General features: G+C 38.8%; 1 protein-coding gene across 6 annotated transcripts in view; it reads left to right on the plus strand.

Moving 5' to 3' along the window:
* CPEB4 (cytoplasmic polyadenylation element binding protein 4) overlaps positions 1-6597 on the plus strand; it is a 43112-nt gene extending 36515 nt beyond the window's left edge. For all 6 annotated transcript variants that reach the window (XM_061456676.1, XM_061456677.1, XM_061456679.1 and 3 more), the window contains one exon: positions 2151-6597. In XM_061456676.1, the coding sequence (XP_061312660.1) occupies positions 2151-2378 (228 nt within the window). In that variant the 3' untranslated portion in view covers positions 2379-6597. The remainder of the gene's footprint in view (positions 1-2150) is intronic.
* Positions 6598-13581: the final 6984 nt, after the last annotated feature.

Below are 13581 nucleotides of genomic sequence, written 5' to 3' on the forward strand. Positions count from 1 at the left end.
GGCAATACTACTTTTTATTAATAAGTTACTATTAATAATTTTTCTAATAAAGTTTTTCTGCAAAAATAAAACTAAAAGTAGTACCAAGAAGGGATTTCCTGTAAAATTAGGCAAGGGGGTGCTGCTGAAGGGTGTGCCCTGCAAAGAGATAATGTAAATTAAATGCTCTGCGCCCTGCTGCACCCATCACTGCAGAGCTGATGAGTGCTGCCACCCTAAGCATGCCTGATGAAGTTTCTGTAATTCAAGTTTTTTCTCTGTAGCTGGGAAATCCTTCTGTACCTAGCACAAGTAACAGTTGCAGGCCGTATTTGGCACACGCATTTCAGCACACGCTGAATAAATGCGCTGAGGACTCTGACTAATATCTTGCACAAAACCCAGTGCTGCAGTAACAGGCTAAAGCAAGCAGAGGTATAATTACCTGTGCTATAGTTCAGCCTGTGAATGTGTCTGAGTAAACATAATAGAGCAGCAGAATTGCCACATTAAGGAGCCCTGCATAGCATTCTTATAGATTCTCCTCTTAGCACTTACAGAAGACACTCATCAATAAATATCCAGCCTTAAACTAGATAGAAAACTAGGTGATGAAAGCAGAATGTTAGTGTTAGGAATATATGTCTGCCTCTGCTCATTTACAAATCCATTTCTCTGAGCTGGCATGGAGGAGGGTGTTTGAAAAACACAACTCCAGCAGTGGAGGAGGAGAAAAATTGATTTAAAAAAGAAAAAGGCTGCTGTACTGTCTCCAAGTAGTTTATATGTACTGTGAGCATGACATCGAACAACTTCAGTGCTCTGGCTGAACTTTGATAAAATTGGGTAAGTTTAAAATCACAGGAGCCTGTGAGTGTCCTTAGTTGAATGAGCTGGCCTGGCATACCTCTGAGGCTGTGGGATACAGAAAGGAGCGTCCCTAAGCCAGATGCAGGTTGAACAGTGGAGATACAACTTGCAGTCTGGGTATTTGGAAATGTCTGTGAAAACATGATTAAATGAGCTTCAGAGAACGCCCATAAGCACTTCTAGAAGAGGAACTTGTACTTGTGTTTTTTAACATGAAGCTTGGTATTGTGCTTCTGATGTGTCACACAGACCTTTCATAGTTCTGTGGAGCTAGGGAATGGAGGTGATTACTGGTTTGGAGGTGAATCTGAGCCTTTAGGGGATAACAGTGCTGCAGTTGTGATTTAAACATGTAGGCATGTCTAAACGAGCTGTACTGTAGCCAGCTTGGATACTGCAAGCAGTAAGCTTTGCTTTAAAGCTGTCACAGAGAAAGCGCTCTGGAGTGCTGTGAGCAGTGGTTGTAGCTGACAGTACAGCAGGCTTGGTTTTGGTATGCAAATTCCTAGATTAAAAGCTAGTATCCTGCAGATGTTGCAGTGTAGATGTATGGTTGGAGCACCAGCTGGTAAGTTCCTGTGAGTCATGATCAGTTAAGAACTTGAAGAGATTTTTCCTCTCCTTTCTTGTCTGCTGTACTGAATTACTGCTCATCATCTGGCCATTAATGCCAGCAGCGTAGGTGGGCGCTGGTCCCATCTTCAGCTGCTCATTTGATCCCGTCAAGATTAGGTGGGTTTCCTTTTGCTGAGGAGACTAAGCCACATAAAAAGAAACCATAAGTGTGCTGTTTATTAAGGTAATAAATGACTTTTTTTTTTCTTTAAGCTGGAAATTCAGAGATTGAAATTTGCAGACCACATGCATATTTAATCTGCAGTTGGTGTTGTGTAAACAGTTTACATTCCTAACTGAAAAAGCAGGAGCTTAATTGTGCATCGCCATACTTGCAAAGAAATGCCCAGGGTTTTGATGTGAGTCTGTGTATCAGTTCTGTAACAATAGGTTGATTGGTCCTTTCTGTAAATAAGTGGCAGTATGATGATCAGCATTGGTTTCTGTTTTTTGTTTTAAGAATCAGGGAGGACGGTGGGAGCAGGATTATTCTCAAGTGCTGTAGTTTTGGTTGTTTAATGGTGATGATCATGTGTAATGAGAGGGAAAATTCTCAAGTGTGATATGTCCTCCTACAGAACTGTGATCACAGTCCTGCTAGAACACAGACAGTAAATAGTGTGGAATTGTCATTATCTGCATTGTCATTAAGAATTATAAACTTTCTTCTCATTTTCTGAATACAGGTGGAAGTTAAGCCATATGTCTTGGATGATCAGCTTTGTGATGAATGTCAGGGGGCCCGTTGTGGTGGAAAATTTGCTCCATTTTTCTGTGCTAATGTTACCTGTCTGCAGTATTACTGTGAATATTGCTGGGCTGCTATCCATTCACGCGCTGGCAGGGAATTCCACAAGCCCCTGGTGAAGGAGGGAGGAGATCGCCCAAGACATATTTCATTCCGCTGGAACTAGATGATCACTGCAGTGCTCATATGCAGGCCTCAAATTAAGTGCACTCTTCTGTTATCCTGATTGTCCCTACCCCTCCCTACCCCTTCTCTTATTCAAGATAGCATGCCCTTTTGTAGTAGTCTGTAATTTAACAATAGTATAATGAAAGAATGACCTATAATATGGGTATTTTGTAGAATCTTGTCATTGAAAACTGTATTGGGAACTCCTTTTCGTATTGATAACGTTGCAAGTGAGTTGCATTCTCTTGTCTTTACTACCAAGAGAACACTTAATTTCATGCAACATTTTCTTAGAGGAGAGAAAAATATTAAGAAAAGAGAATTGAAACAATAGAGTATTTTGGTTTTTTAATTAAATTATTGTTAATAAAGTACATAAGAATACTTTTATTAAAATAACCGTGTAACAATAACACTATCAGTCTGTTCTGACACTTTTCCCCCAGGGAAGCCTGTTTTTGCCTCTCTTTTTGTTTCGACTTCGGATTTTTCCAGCAACAGATGAAGTTAGCATTTACCTACCAACGGGAAAGAGCATGTTTAAAGCAACAAAAATGCATGAGCAAAGTTGAAGCAGCATTATAACAATGATTTTTTTTTTCTTTATTTAATCTGTTAAGGGTTTTGAGGCTGAAATTCTAGCTCAGTATGTATCTGACTGTGCCTCTGACTACCACCCACATCCAAATTACTAATGAGATAGGCAGAGCTTACTATATTTTCATCAAAAATTATTACATTTTAAGAATTCCTGAATGTAAAAGTTGAGTAAAGTTACTACTGAGGGGGGAGTGCACTTTTTTTTCTTTAAGAGAACTCAATTGTCTGGTGACAGCCCTAGAAATCCTACCAAAGCTAGAGTAATGACAACTAGTTAACTGGCATTTCCTCTCCTGAAGGATAAATATATAGATTTTATTTTTGATGGCTATATATAACTCTATATCCTAATCTACTAAGATTCATCAGGGGCCAGCCTTTGCTCTCCATTTTGACGTGAAAAAATAGAAAACCTAAAAATACCTCAAGGATATCACTGATTTTTCTGAAGTTTTGATATTCCATTCTGTCACACAAATTAAAATTGGCTGCTTATTTGTTTCCCATCTCGGATGTAAAGTTAGTTTTAAATACCCTCTAGCTTAGTTGTAACAGAAGGCATGAACCTAAGTAGTTTCCAAGTCTTGGTTTGCACTGTTTTCTGAGTTTGTGCATGAAATGGTGCAAGTGCGCATATGCCTTTCTTACTCTTCCTGTAGAAAGAATCCTATGATTCCACCTCTTCAGAACTTAATATGGAGAAAAAAAGAAACACAGGTATTTGAAGTGCCAACATTGCTAAGTTAATGCCTGCTTTATTATAAATAAGTTCTACCTTGAGAAGCATTAACACAGTACATGTTAATTGAATGGTCAAGAGTGGGTGCAGGGGTTTAGTTTGAAATAGTTGAATGAAGGAGTAGTTCTGAAAATTTATTTTTTATTACTTTTTGAACTAATGCCCTGGCCAACTTCTCAAATGATTATTTAGCAGTGTGCAAACAAACACATTCAGTGGCAATCTTCTGAAGTGCCCAAGTGGCATGGTACCATCATAGAATCTCTCAAACCAAAGACTTGCCTCAGCACTGCTTGGAAAACATCTGCTCAGTTAAAAGCCTTTGCCGGCCCCCCTCATCCCGTTTCCCCAGCCCAGATTATCTTTATGAGAAGCAGTTTTTATTTTCAATACAGGCTTTAATGAACTATACCTTACCAAGTTCCAAAGGTCAAAATGGAGACATTTGCTGTCTACTAGTCAAGTATAGAAAGGGAGCTGCTTTTAATGAAATCCCTGAAAATATTGACAACAGTAATGCAAATGCAGAGTGCTCTTGTGTAGATTGTCAGGGACTTTTTTTTCTCTGAAGTACATAATTATAGTTGGAATGTTCCTTTAATTTTTTTAATGCTTGTAGGTGGCTTGGGGTGTGCTATTGTGCCGATCCTACCCAGTAAACAGGTGAGATGGGTTACCATTACAAGAAATAACACTGTTTGAGAACTAGCTTTGAATAATAATTTTCCCTTTGTACATGACCTGCTGAATTTCGGTACAGTGTTTTTGTAGCTAACTTATTTTGTCATGCACATAATGTATATTTGTTATGCACTACTTTTGTATATCTTGTTTTTCCAACAGTGAGCATTTTTAGGCACACTTTTCACTGACGGGATATCTCTTTATGCAATACCTCAATTTTTCATATTGCAAAGAGTAGCTTTTTGTACTTTTATTACTGAGAGATCTTCATATACTTCATTTTTTAATATAAATAATTTTAATAAATTTTATTTTCTTATATTCTGCTTTTTATACATTTCAGTGCTCTGCATACATTTTGAATTATGGATGTTGTGCACTGGCAATGCTATTTTAGAATCTGCAGAGAAAAGAAAGCATGTTGCTTAAACATCTTAGCCCAGCACCAGGTATTTGGTGTACGTATAATTTAAGAAAAATAGTATATGTAAAGTTGAGAATTAAAGAAGAAAAAGCATGAAAGTGACAAATGACACTGTCTTTAGACCCATGAAATTTAAATGCATAAATATAGTGTAGAAATTTAAAAGTAAAGAAACATCAGAATTGTCTACCGCTTCTTACTAAGTTTTTAAAGATTATACACAAATGCAGACGTTTTTGGTGAATGTTTAGCCATTTTTATTATTAATAACAAATTGATGTTAGGTGTTTGATGCAGAAATGTGTCTGCTCTTTTAAATTATATTTAAAGAAAAAAGAGAGCCTGCTAGGTGGCAGGCATGTAATGTTAGTATGCATGACTAATGTAAGAAATTGTTATTCTACTAATATTCACTTGTGATTGTGTGACAAGCGTGTTTACAGATTATTTGGTTACACTTCGATTTACAGGGCATAAACAATTATATACATTACTCTGTACTTAACTAGTGAATACATGTCCTTCTGATTACATGGGATTTGTAGTTGGGGTTACCATGTAGCTCCAAACATAATTAACATGTAATTAGGTTACCAGTTTTAGGGTATCACTTCAATTTGCAAAGGGGTTAATACGCATGTAGTTTTATCACACTAGCATGGCACCGGCCATGTACTTACAATGTAGTTACAGAGTAATTACATGGTTATTTTTGCAATGTAAAATAAAGTGTTTCTGATTATTTTATATGTAAAGGAACCCCACTGCCCCGTGCTTTTTGGTATAGTATATACTTCTCCATACACAGACCTCTGCAGAATGCAAATTTAAAACTTGCAGTGAATGAATTTAGCGTTTTTCTAAGGATACTGTTGGAAAGACTTGATAATTCACCCCTTGTGTTTTTGAAGAGTTAAAACCTTCTGTTAAAAGGTGATTTAAAACTTGAATGTGATGAATTGTGGCAAGTTAACTTCAAGTTATGTGCAATACCTATTTCAGACTTCTGGAAGATCTTTGCAGTGTAATTCTTTGTTTTTAATTGCAGACATTTAAAAATGTCATTTTCTACTGTTCTAGTAAATCCTCTTTCTTGCTGGTGTTTCTAAAGAAAAGAATCAGAAATCAATCTTTCTACTAATGTAAATTTGAGATTATTTTTAAAAAAAATGGAATAAAAGGTTTTGGTCATTTGCTTTATTTTATTATCTTATTTTAAAGCTACTGTGATAGCATTGTAAGAATTGGGACAATATTGTATTCAACTGTTTTATTTTTTATATTTTTAAATTTTAAAGTATAATTAGTTTTTATAATTTTCATCAGATTTTTTTGTTATATTTTTTGGAAGTGAAACTTTTAGCAAGTGGGTGTCTAGTTTTTACTAATCCCTAATATGTTTTTCCCCCAATGTATTGCTCATATTATCAGAAGGAAAAGTTATTTAAGTATGTCAGTTAATTGTACTACTTGGCTGAATTTCCATATAGTTTTTACTGTGTATGGGGAGGTTGTAGTATTTATTATAGCATTTTAAATAAGGGTAATTCATTTTTTATTAAAGTCATTTTCACGTTTAAGTTCATATTTTTGTATGTTCTACTCTAAGTTATATAACACAAGTTACTTTTTTTAAAGAGTTCATTTGTTGAAGTGCTAGTGAAAATTAATGTTATTAAATAGTTTGCAAATGACTATTTATACCAGTATGCATATAATTTTTAAATATTTGTAATGTGAGATGTTGAATGAATAAAACTTTTAACTCAATGTTTCTTCTTAACCTTTTTATTTAAAGCTTGCTGTAGAAATGTGTTCCTTTGTGGCTGAAGCTCATGGGGCTCAGGGAAGTGATTGTGATGAAGTGTACGGCGCACGTCTGGCTGTATGATGTGTAAAGTGCTTTAGACTAAGTTCTGCTGTCTTGCTCTGGTCCAGATGTTGAGCATGGTTTTGTAGGGAGTGTGTGAGGAAGGGTATAACCACTTGAGGGATGCCGAGTACCCTGCATCCAGTTGGTACAAAATCAATGTGCAATGCTGCAGAAATGGACAGGACAATGTTCAGAGGACTGTAGAACTTCTCTCTGTTCAGTCAGGCTGTGAGAGCCACTTTTTTTACTGCTTGTGTCCAGGTGTTGTCCTTAGGGCCCGTTGAATGCTAACTACTTAATTCTGTGAGTTTGGTTCTTGTTAGAAATCCTGTGTAGCTTTGGAAAAGCCTTTCAGCAGTTTCAGCACTACCATTTCTATTTTTTGCACAGCCTTAAGCACATCAGCTTAGCCGAAGAGTTGTAGTTGGATCACTTGTTCCTTCTCAGTGCTCTCTGCAGCTAATTTGTAGGGACAAAGATGAAAACCAGTGCACAGCTGTGAAATCAAGTGAACCGGGCAGGTGACATGTTCAGTGAGAAGAATACCACTAAGTATGCACATGTAAGTCCTGCATCATCTAAGTCAGAAAGCACTGTGCAGCTGGGCCAAGAAGATAACTAGACTAGGGCCAGAGTAGAGCCAAGCAAGGCGTGGACAGACAAGGATTCTTTTCTGATTGTCTCATGGCTGTAATCTGATACTAACAGAAGGAAGAAGTCTGACATTTTAAAGAGCTTGCTGCTATCAGCCCTTAATTCAAAATACCCAAACTTAAAATGTCTAAAAAGTCTTGTGAAGTATTAGACACGTATGTATCTGCCCTTCCAAGGACTATTCAACAAGACCCGTGCAGAAAGAATTCAGAGAGTTTTGAATCCTCACTAGGTAGGAATTCTGTAAACTTTTCTTCATTTAGTTACCTTGGTGCAAGCAGGTAAGCTTCAGTGAAGTAGAATTTGGATTTGTCTGGAAGGTGCTCTGCTAAGTGGAACTGTGAGTTGGAATATACACATGTACCTTGTGAGAGAAAACTGCTGCCCAAAACACAGTATTGCTGCAGGAATCAGCCTGTGCTCACTGTGCTGACCAGCACTTTGCTGTTGATGTCTGAGCGCTAACATCTTGTGCCATCATCTAACGAATGTTGTTGCAAATGTTAAGTGGCTGTAGAGTATCATTATTTTCTGTGGGTGCTTCAGGAAATGCAGATCAAACAGAACTGAGCTATGATGGGATAAATTCTGCAGGATGCTAATCACTTCAATTGCCTTTGGCTTCAGATGATGCAAATTTAGAAACTGGTGCAAACTTAGAAGCTAATGCCTTTAGAAACTAGTTTTTAACACGAATTAAAAGTTTCACGGGTGACTCCATGCAGATAGTTCCAATCCCTTAAAATGGCCGTTTAAAAATAAGCAGAAAATGCTGGTGTTCCTTGGATCAAAAATAGAGATGGGTTGTCTGACCACTGCTTAATGAACTGCTCAGTGTTGGGTTTTGTGCCAGCCAAACAGCACCAGACTGTTGACCAGTTTTAGCATGTGACTTGGCTGGCAAGGGAAGCTTATCTCTGTGTCCTCTGCATTGGTGGTGTTTGGAAACAGGTGTAGTTCAGCCCCTCTCAATGTGCTAATAAGGTCTTGACATCGTTTTCAAGTGCAAATGGTCTTTCTGAAAGCCTGTGCTTATCAGTTGTTTATCTGATAATGTTTTTTAACAAGTGTGGTAGTCTTGAAATTTGGTCCTGGTACATGGAGGGTTTAAGTGTTTTCATGCCATGGTGGTGGAATCACTGATGCCCTTCACAAATATGGCGCTCCCTAATTGATTTAAATTTAAAATGCTATGAACTTGGAGTTGCTCATCGGGATACAGCATCTAATTTACAGCTGAGATGTGGATATTCAGTATAAAATTTTCCGAAGATTGCAGAATACTTTGTGAATGTTTAATAAATGACATTTTGTTACAGAGAGTCTAAAAAATTCAGCTCAGTAAGATCAAATGCCAAAAGTCTGGACTGTCTGAAACTGAAAATGATCACTCTTGGTAGTGATGGCCTTGGCTGCTCTCTGAATTGCTGAGAAGTAACTTTCTAGGAAAGATGATACAACAGATCCCTTTCGGGTTTCAGTTTGTCCTAAAACTATAAATAAATACTGCAGGCAGACACCAGAAGATGGAGGTATGCCTGCTGGGTGGAATTTCAGATTTTCCTCAGTGTGTGAATCTCAACTCTTTTCTTTCGGCACAAACTGTTCGTCAAGCACAGTCAGCCACCAGCTTTCTCTTGGGTGCTACTTTCACTATATGAACTGTTACATTCCACATCAGTGAAGAAACCCACTTTGGGTGGAGATCGATATAACCCATCCAGTACAGATTTAAAGGGTAAGGTATAGTTGAAAGAGAGTCTCTTAGATGTCAGGTTGTTGTTGGACAGCTTCTACTGTCTGTCCTGATGCTCCAGCTGCTGTTTATTCAGTGCTCTGAAAGCCTGCTCAGCCATGGTCCAAAATGAACATTGCATGCCTACAGGAAATCTAGGACAAATAATAGCCTCAGAAAGGATAGATGAGGAAAAAAAAACTGACATCTCTTCCTCTGTGTAAAATAAGCTGATTCAGTCTGTCAGTATGAAAAACAGCCTCTGGGATAAGAATATACTTGCAGCTGTCTTTACAGTCAGAAATTGAAGGGGGTTGAATCAGAGCTCTAAAGATATTACTGAGCTCCCCATTTAAGATGGGGAGAAAGTCTTTCTGAAACTAGATGCTCTGATTAATGCCATCAGATATCACCTGTTTTCAGGGCACAGGAACTGCAATTTGCTGACTTTTTGTAGAGCTTTTCAGAGAGATAGTTTCATAACAAATGTTAATTTATTTGAATGTATCGCTACGGGAAGCTCCCTCAGTCACCTTGTATAGGGTGCTTCAGAAACCGTAACTATTCTGTTAAGGTTCCTTCACAAAATTTGCCAGTCAAAAGTTCTCAGTCCTCCTGGTATTATATACAATATGGAAATACATAAGGTCTGTGTTGGATTGTGTTTTTCTTGCTGAAATTTTAATTTTGGTGAGTCATGAAAGCTGAGATTAAACCCACGATGCAGGTAAAGTGAAACTGTGAGAGCACATTTTTGGTCTTGCATTAATCTTAATGTTTAAAATGGACTTGTTTTTATCACTCTTAGCTATGCGGCATTTTTTTATTCCAAAACTGTATAGCAGCTTATGTTGCTTGGCTTTTTGTGTGAGTAAAGAACATTGCTTTTACTTAAATACTTAAACGGCAGACTGATGGTGTAGGTGCAGTTGACACATGCTGAGTGCAGCTCCTAACACAGTTTTGTAACCTGTGGAGGGGCAGCAATTCACACATAGAGCAATGCATTAAAATAAAGTCTCCTCCAAACTTCTCCAACCCAAAGGCTGAGAAAATGTTTGCTCAATCTAAGTCGTGATCTCACACTGCTGCTGACTCATGAACCAGGATCAGTTTGCTTAGTGATCATTTATGCCTTGCTATGCATGTGAAAGCATTAAGTTGTCAATTTAGCCAAGTGTCATTTTTCAAGACAGTGCTTGTCGCTTTAAGCACATGCCCAGCACTGGTTTGTGTATGGAGTACATTCGTGCCAAGTGTTTCTGAATTTTCTTTTAGTGAGTAAGATGTGATTTTTTTAGGGTTCCGAGGAGCATTCTCATTGTAAGCAGCAGGCAGTAGCCCCCAGCTCTGCTCCAGCAAGGCCAGCTGTTCACAGGCAGATGTTGCTCTGTACACAGTGATGGAATCAGCTCTTCAGTCCGTAGCAAGAAAATTTGCTCAAGTGTTGCTTTTACAGGGGGATGTCTTCAGAGGAATGTGATAGAAGAACAAAGCAGTAACTGCTTCCGTTTTCCCAGAAGAGCTAGCAATCCTTGGAGACAGAAACCCTGCTCTGTTCCTTTTCTGGCAGCATCCTCACATCTCTGGGGGCAGGGAGAGGGTAAATATTAAGTATCTGGAACAGTTCTGCAAAGACCCTAGTGCCATTACAAAGTGGGCTTACTGCTGAGGAATGAGTATGTTCAGTGGTATTTATACTGCAGTGAAATGGACTGTCTTGTATATGCAGACAGACGCATTGGTGACTATGTTAGCCTGCAGGCACACTTTGGCCTGAGATCGTGTTAGATTTCTGAGGAGAGGCTATGAAAACGTGGGCTTTCCATGCTGGGACAGATGGTCTCAGAAGATCTACATTACTGGTGAATGCTGGGGGTGATTTAGTGATTTTTGCTTTTTATGTTCTCCCAGGATCTGAGAGACAATATCTGGAGGTTTATTGTAGGTAGGACTGAACTTCGTCATCTGTGTGTTCATGTAAGGTCTAACTGCACATTTCCTGGAACAGCAGTAGTAACATTTAAGATCATAGTCTCTGCAACCTAAAATTTGATAAAGTTTTACTATTTCTGATATGGAAACAAGGGATGTCATTGTTAAGTACCAGCAACTTGCACATGTGTGTGGAAAAGTGAAATCGGAGAAACTGAAGTCCTTGCCTGCCTTTTGCTGTATCCACTTGATAAAAATCTTTCCAGGAAATAAGGTTGTTTAATTCCCATGTTATCTTCAGTGCGCATTTTGCCTCTTCGATTTTTCCCCATAGCTTTATTTGGGATTGTCAATCTCTATTTAAGTACTGTAACATGAAGTTCTTCCAAGACAAGGGTTTCACTCTCCTCGGTTTGGGTTTTGATTATGAAGTCTGTGGATCTTCTCAGTGATTTGAAAATCTCTCACGGGGAGGCTGAGGCTCTTATGTCACAAACTTAGTTTTTAGTCTGCTAAATATTTTTATGTGCAGCATGGAGAAATGGGAAGATATGCCTCTCCTTACGACTGGTGTGGATAAAGCGATTCCCACAAGTATGGTTTGTAAAACAATCTGAGATATGCAGGTTCATTAATATGAAATGCAGGTGTGTTAAAATGGCAGCTGGCCATTTTATCTCTCTGCTGCACTGTGTTATTGCTTCCATAATTAACTGTGAGAGCCATTGTAAACGATGAAATTTTACAAGTAAGCAAAAGCTGAAGGCACAATGCATCGCTTCCATTTACCAGAAGCGGTGAGTTTTGTTTTTTATAATGATTCCTAGTTACACTAATAAATGGTCCCCAGTGTCTTCTGTAAAGTAACCCCATTCTAATAAAATACCTCACTCCAGCGACTCTTATTAAACATTCTGTGAAAAAGAAGGAGATACAATAATTGTTTGTGCTACTGCTGAGGGTCTAATTAACAAGGTTTGACTGTAGCTGTTGTCGGAATTAGCATACTTTCCAGGTAAAAATCCCTGTTAACAGTGTTAAGATTCATATTTCAGGTGTATTCACAATTTGCATTTGATCAAGATAATGTAGCACTTAATAAGCAATATGCCTTGCCTGAATTATGTTGAATCATGCGAGTACTTTGTTTTTTAACTCCACTGCAAAGAATTCTCATAGAAGAGCAAATCTCCAGCAGTAGAAGGAGTTTTGTTTTTGCAGGGAATCACTAAATATGCATCCAGCAGTGTCCTGTTGGCTTCTTTCTTCTCCTTGGCATAAGCTGTAGGCTTGCTACCACCAAAACCTACCTTATTTTAAAATGATAGTCAAGGTAAATAGATGGTGGTGCATGCTTGGCTAAAGTAAAACTGAAACAATAAAATTCAGGAAACAATGCAAGTTCTGAGCTGGAGAAGCTGACATTTGAATACAAAACAAACAGCGTGATGAGGCACAGGCTGAAAGCTAGAATCTGGTCTATTTTTAACTAGACAGTTGAAGATGTGAAAAGCTGAGATGTTTGTTCCAAGTGATAAATACAAAGATAGTGGCTGGCTGGTAGTCCACACATGTGGAAAGGAGGATGAACAGTGTGCAGCTAAAATAGCTGAATTTTCCAGATCTGCAGACCACTCATAGGTTTTGGGTGACATTGATTTTTCTCAGTAGATTCTTAAAGGGATCTGAGCTGAATTTGCATTTGAAATCAAAGTCCTGGCAATGTGCTGTTGGGAGAAGTGGAAAAAATTGTGCCACACAAAGCATGTGTATTTGTATTAGCAGGGTGGAAGCCTATTCCATAAATACAGACGCTGAGAAAACCACTGATTTGGCAGCCCTGCTGCCCCGCTGAGGCCACAGGAAGGGAGCAGTCTGCCAGTTGGCAAAAGGAACTCTGGGTCAGGAAGATGCAGCAGCAAGTGTTCACACACAATGGGAAGACAGGCATGGAATGAAAATGGTGCTGTTTAGGTTTGTGTGCATGTGTTCAGTGATGCTTTTTTGTCATGCGGACCGAGACCTCTGTATTTGAGCAAAAGGGGTGCTTTCATTACCAGGGCATTGTGATTAATATGCGTGACAAAGTTTGCACACCAGGATCAGTTTTTAATGAAGCTATTTGGTTGCCTCTCCCTGGGTTTAATACCCCCACACTGAACTCTCTGGCTGCTGCCTCACTGGGACCATTTGTTAGCTCAGGTCTTTGCAGAGGAGGAGGGAGTCTCTGGTGTTTGAATGGTTTTGAGATCACATTCGATCTTAAGCCCAGTGCCTCGATGGTTGTATCTTATCTGTGACCTCCTTTTTAGTCCATACACTTTAGGGCCTGCAGTAGATGCCCTTTTATTGGGAAATAACGATTTCCTCTGGCAAACCGTCGGGCTGTGCCTCTGGAAGCTGTTTTCCTCTTTTTCAGCTGCGTACGCGGAATGCCTTTTTCTTTCCTCCCCCCGACAGTGTATGAAATAGCTGGAAATCCTGGGACACTGGCCAGTGTGGGTCTTTTGCCTGCCCCGAGCTCCGGGTCTGCGGCCAGGGAGCGGGGCCGCGGGCT

Source organism: Pezoporus flaviventris, unplaced genomic scaffold, assembly GCF_033815535.1.
Source record: "Pezoporus flaviventris isolate CSIRO_AGI_PZ_B2104156 unplaced genomic scaffold, CSIRO_AGI_Pfla_v1 ptg000023l, whole genome shotgun sequence".
Taxonomy (NCBI): domain Eukaryota; kingdom Metazoa; phylum Chordata; class Aves; order Psittaciformes; family Psittacidae; genus Pezoporus; species Pezoporus flaviventris.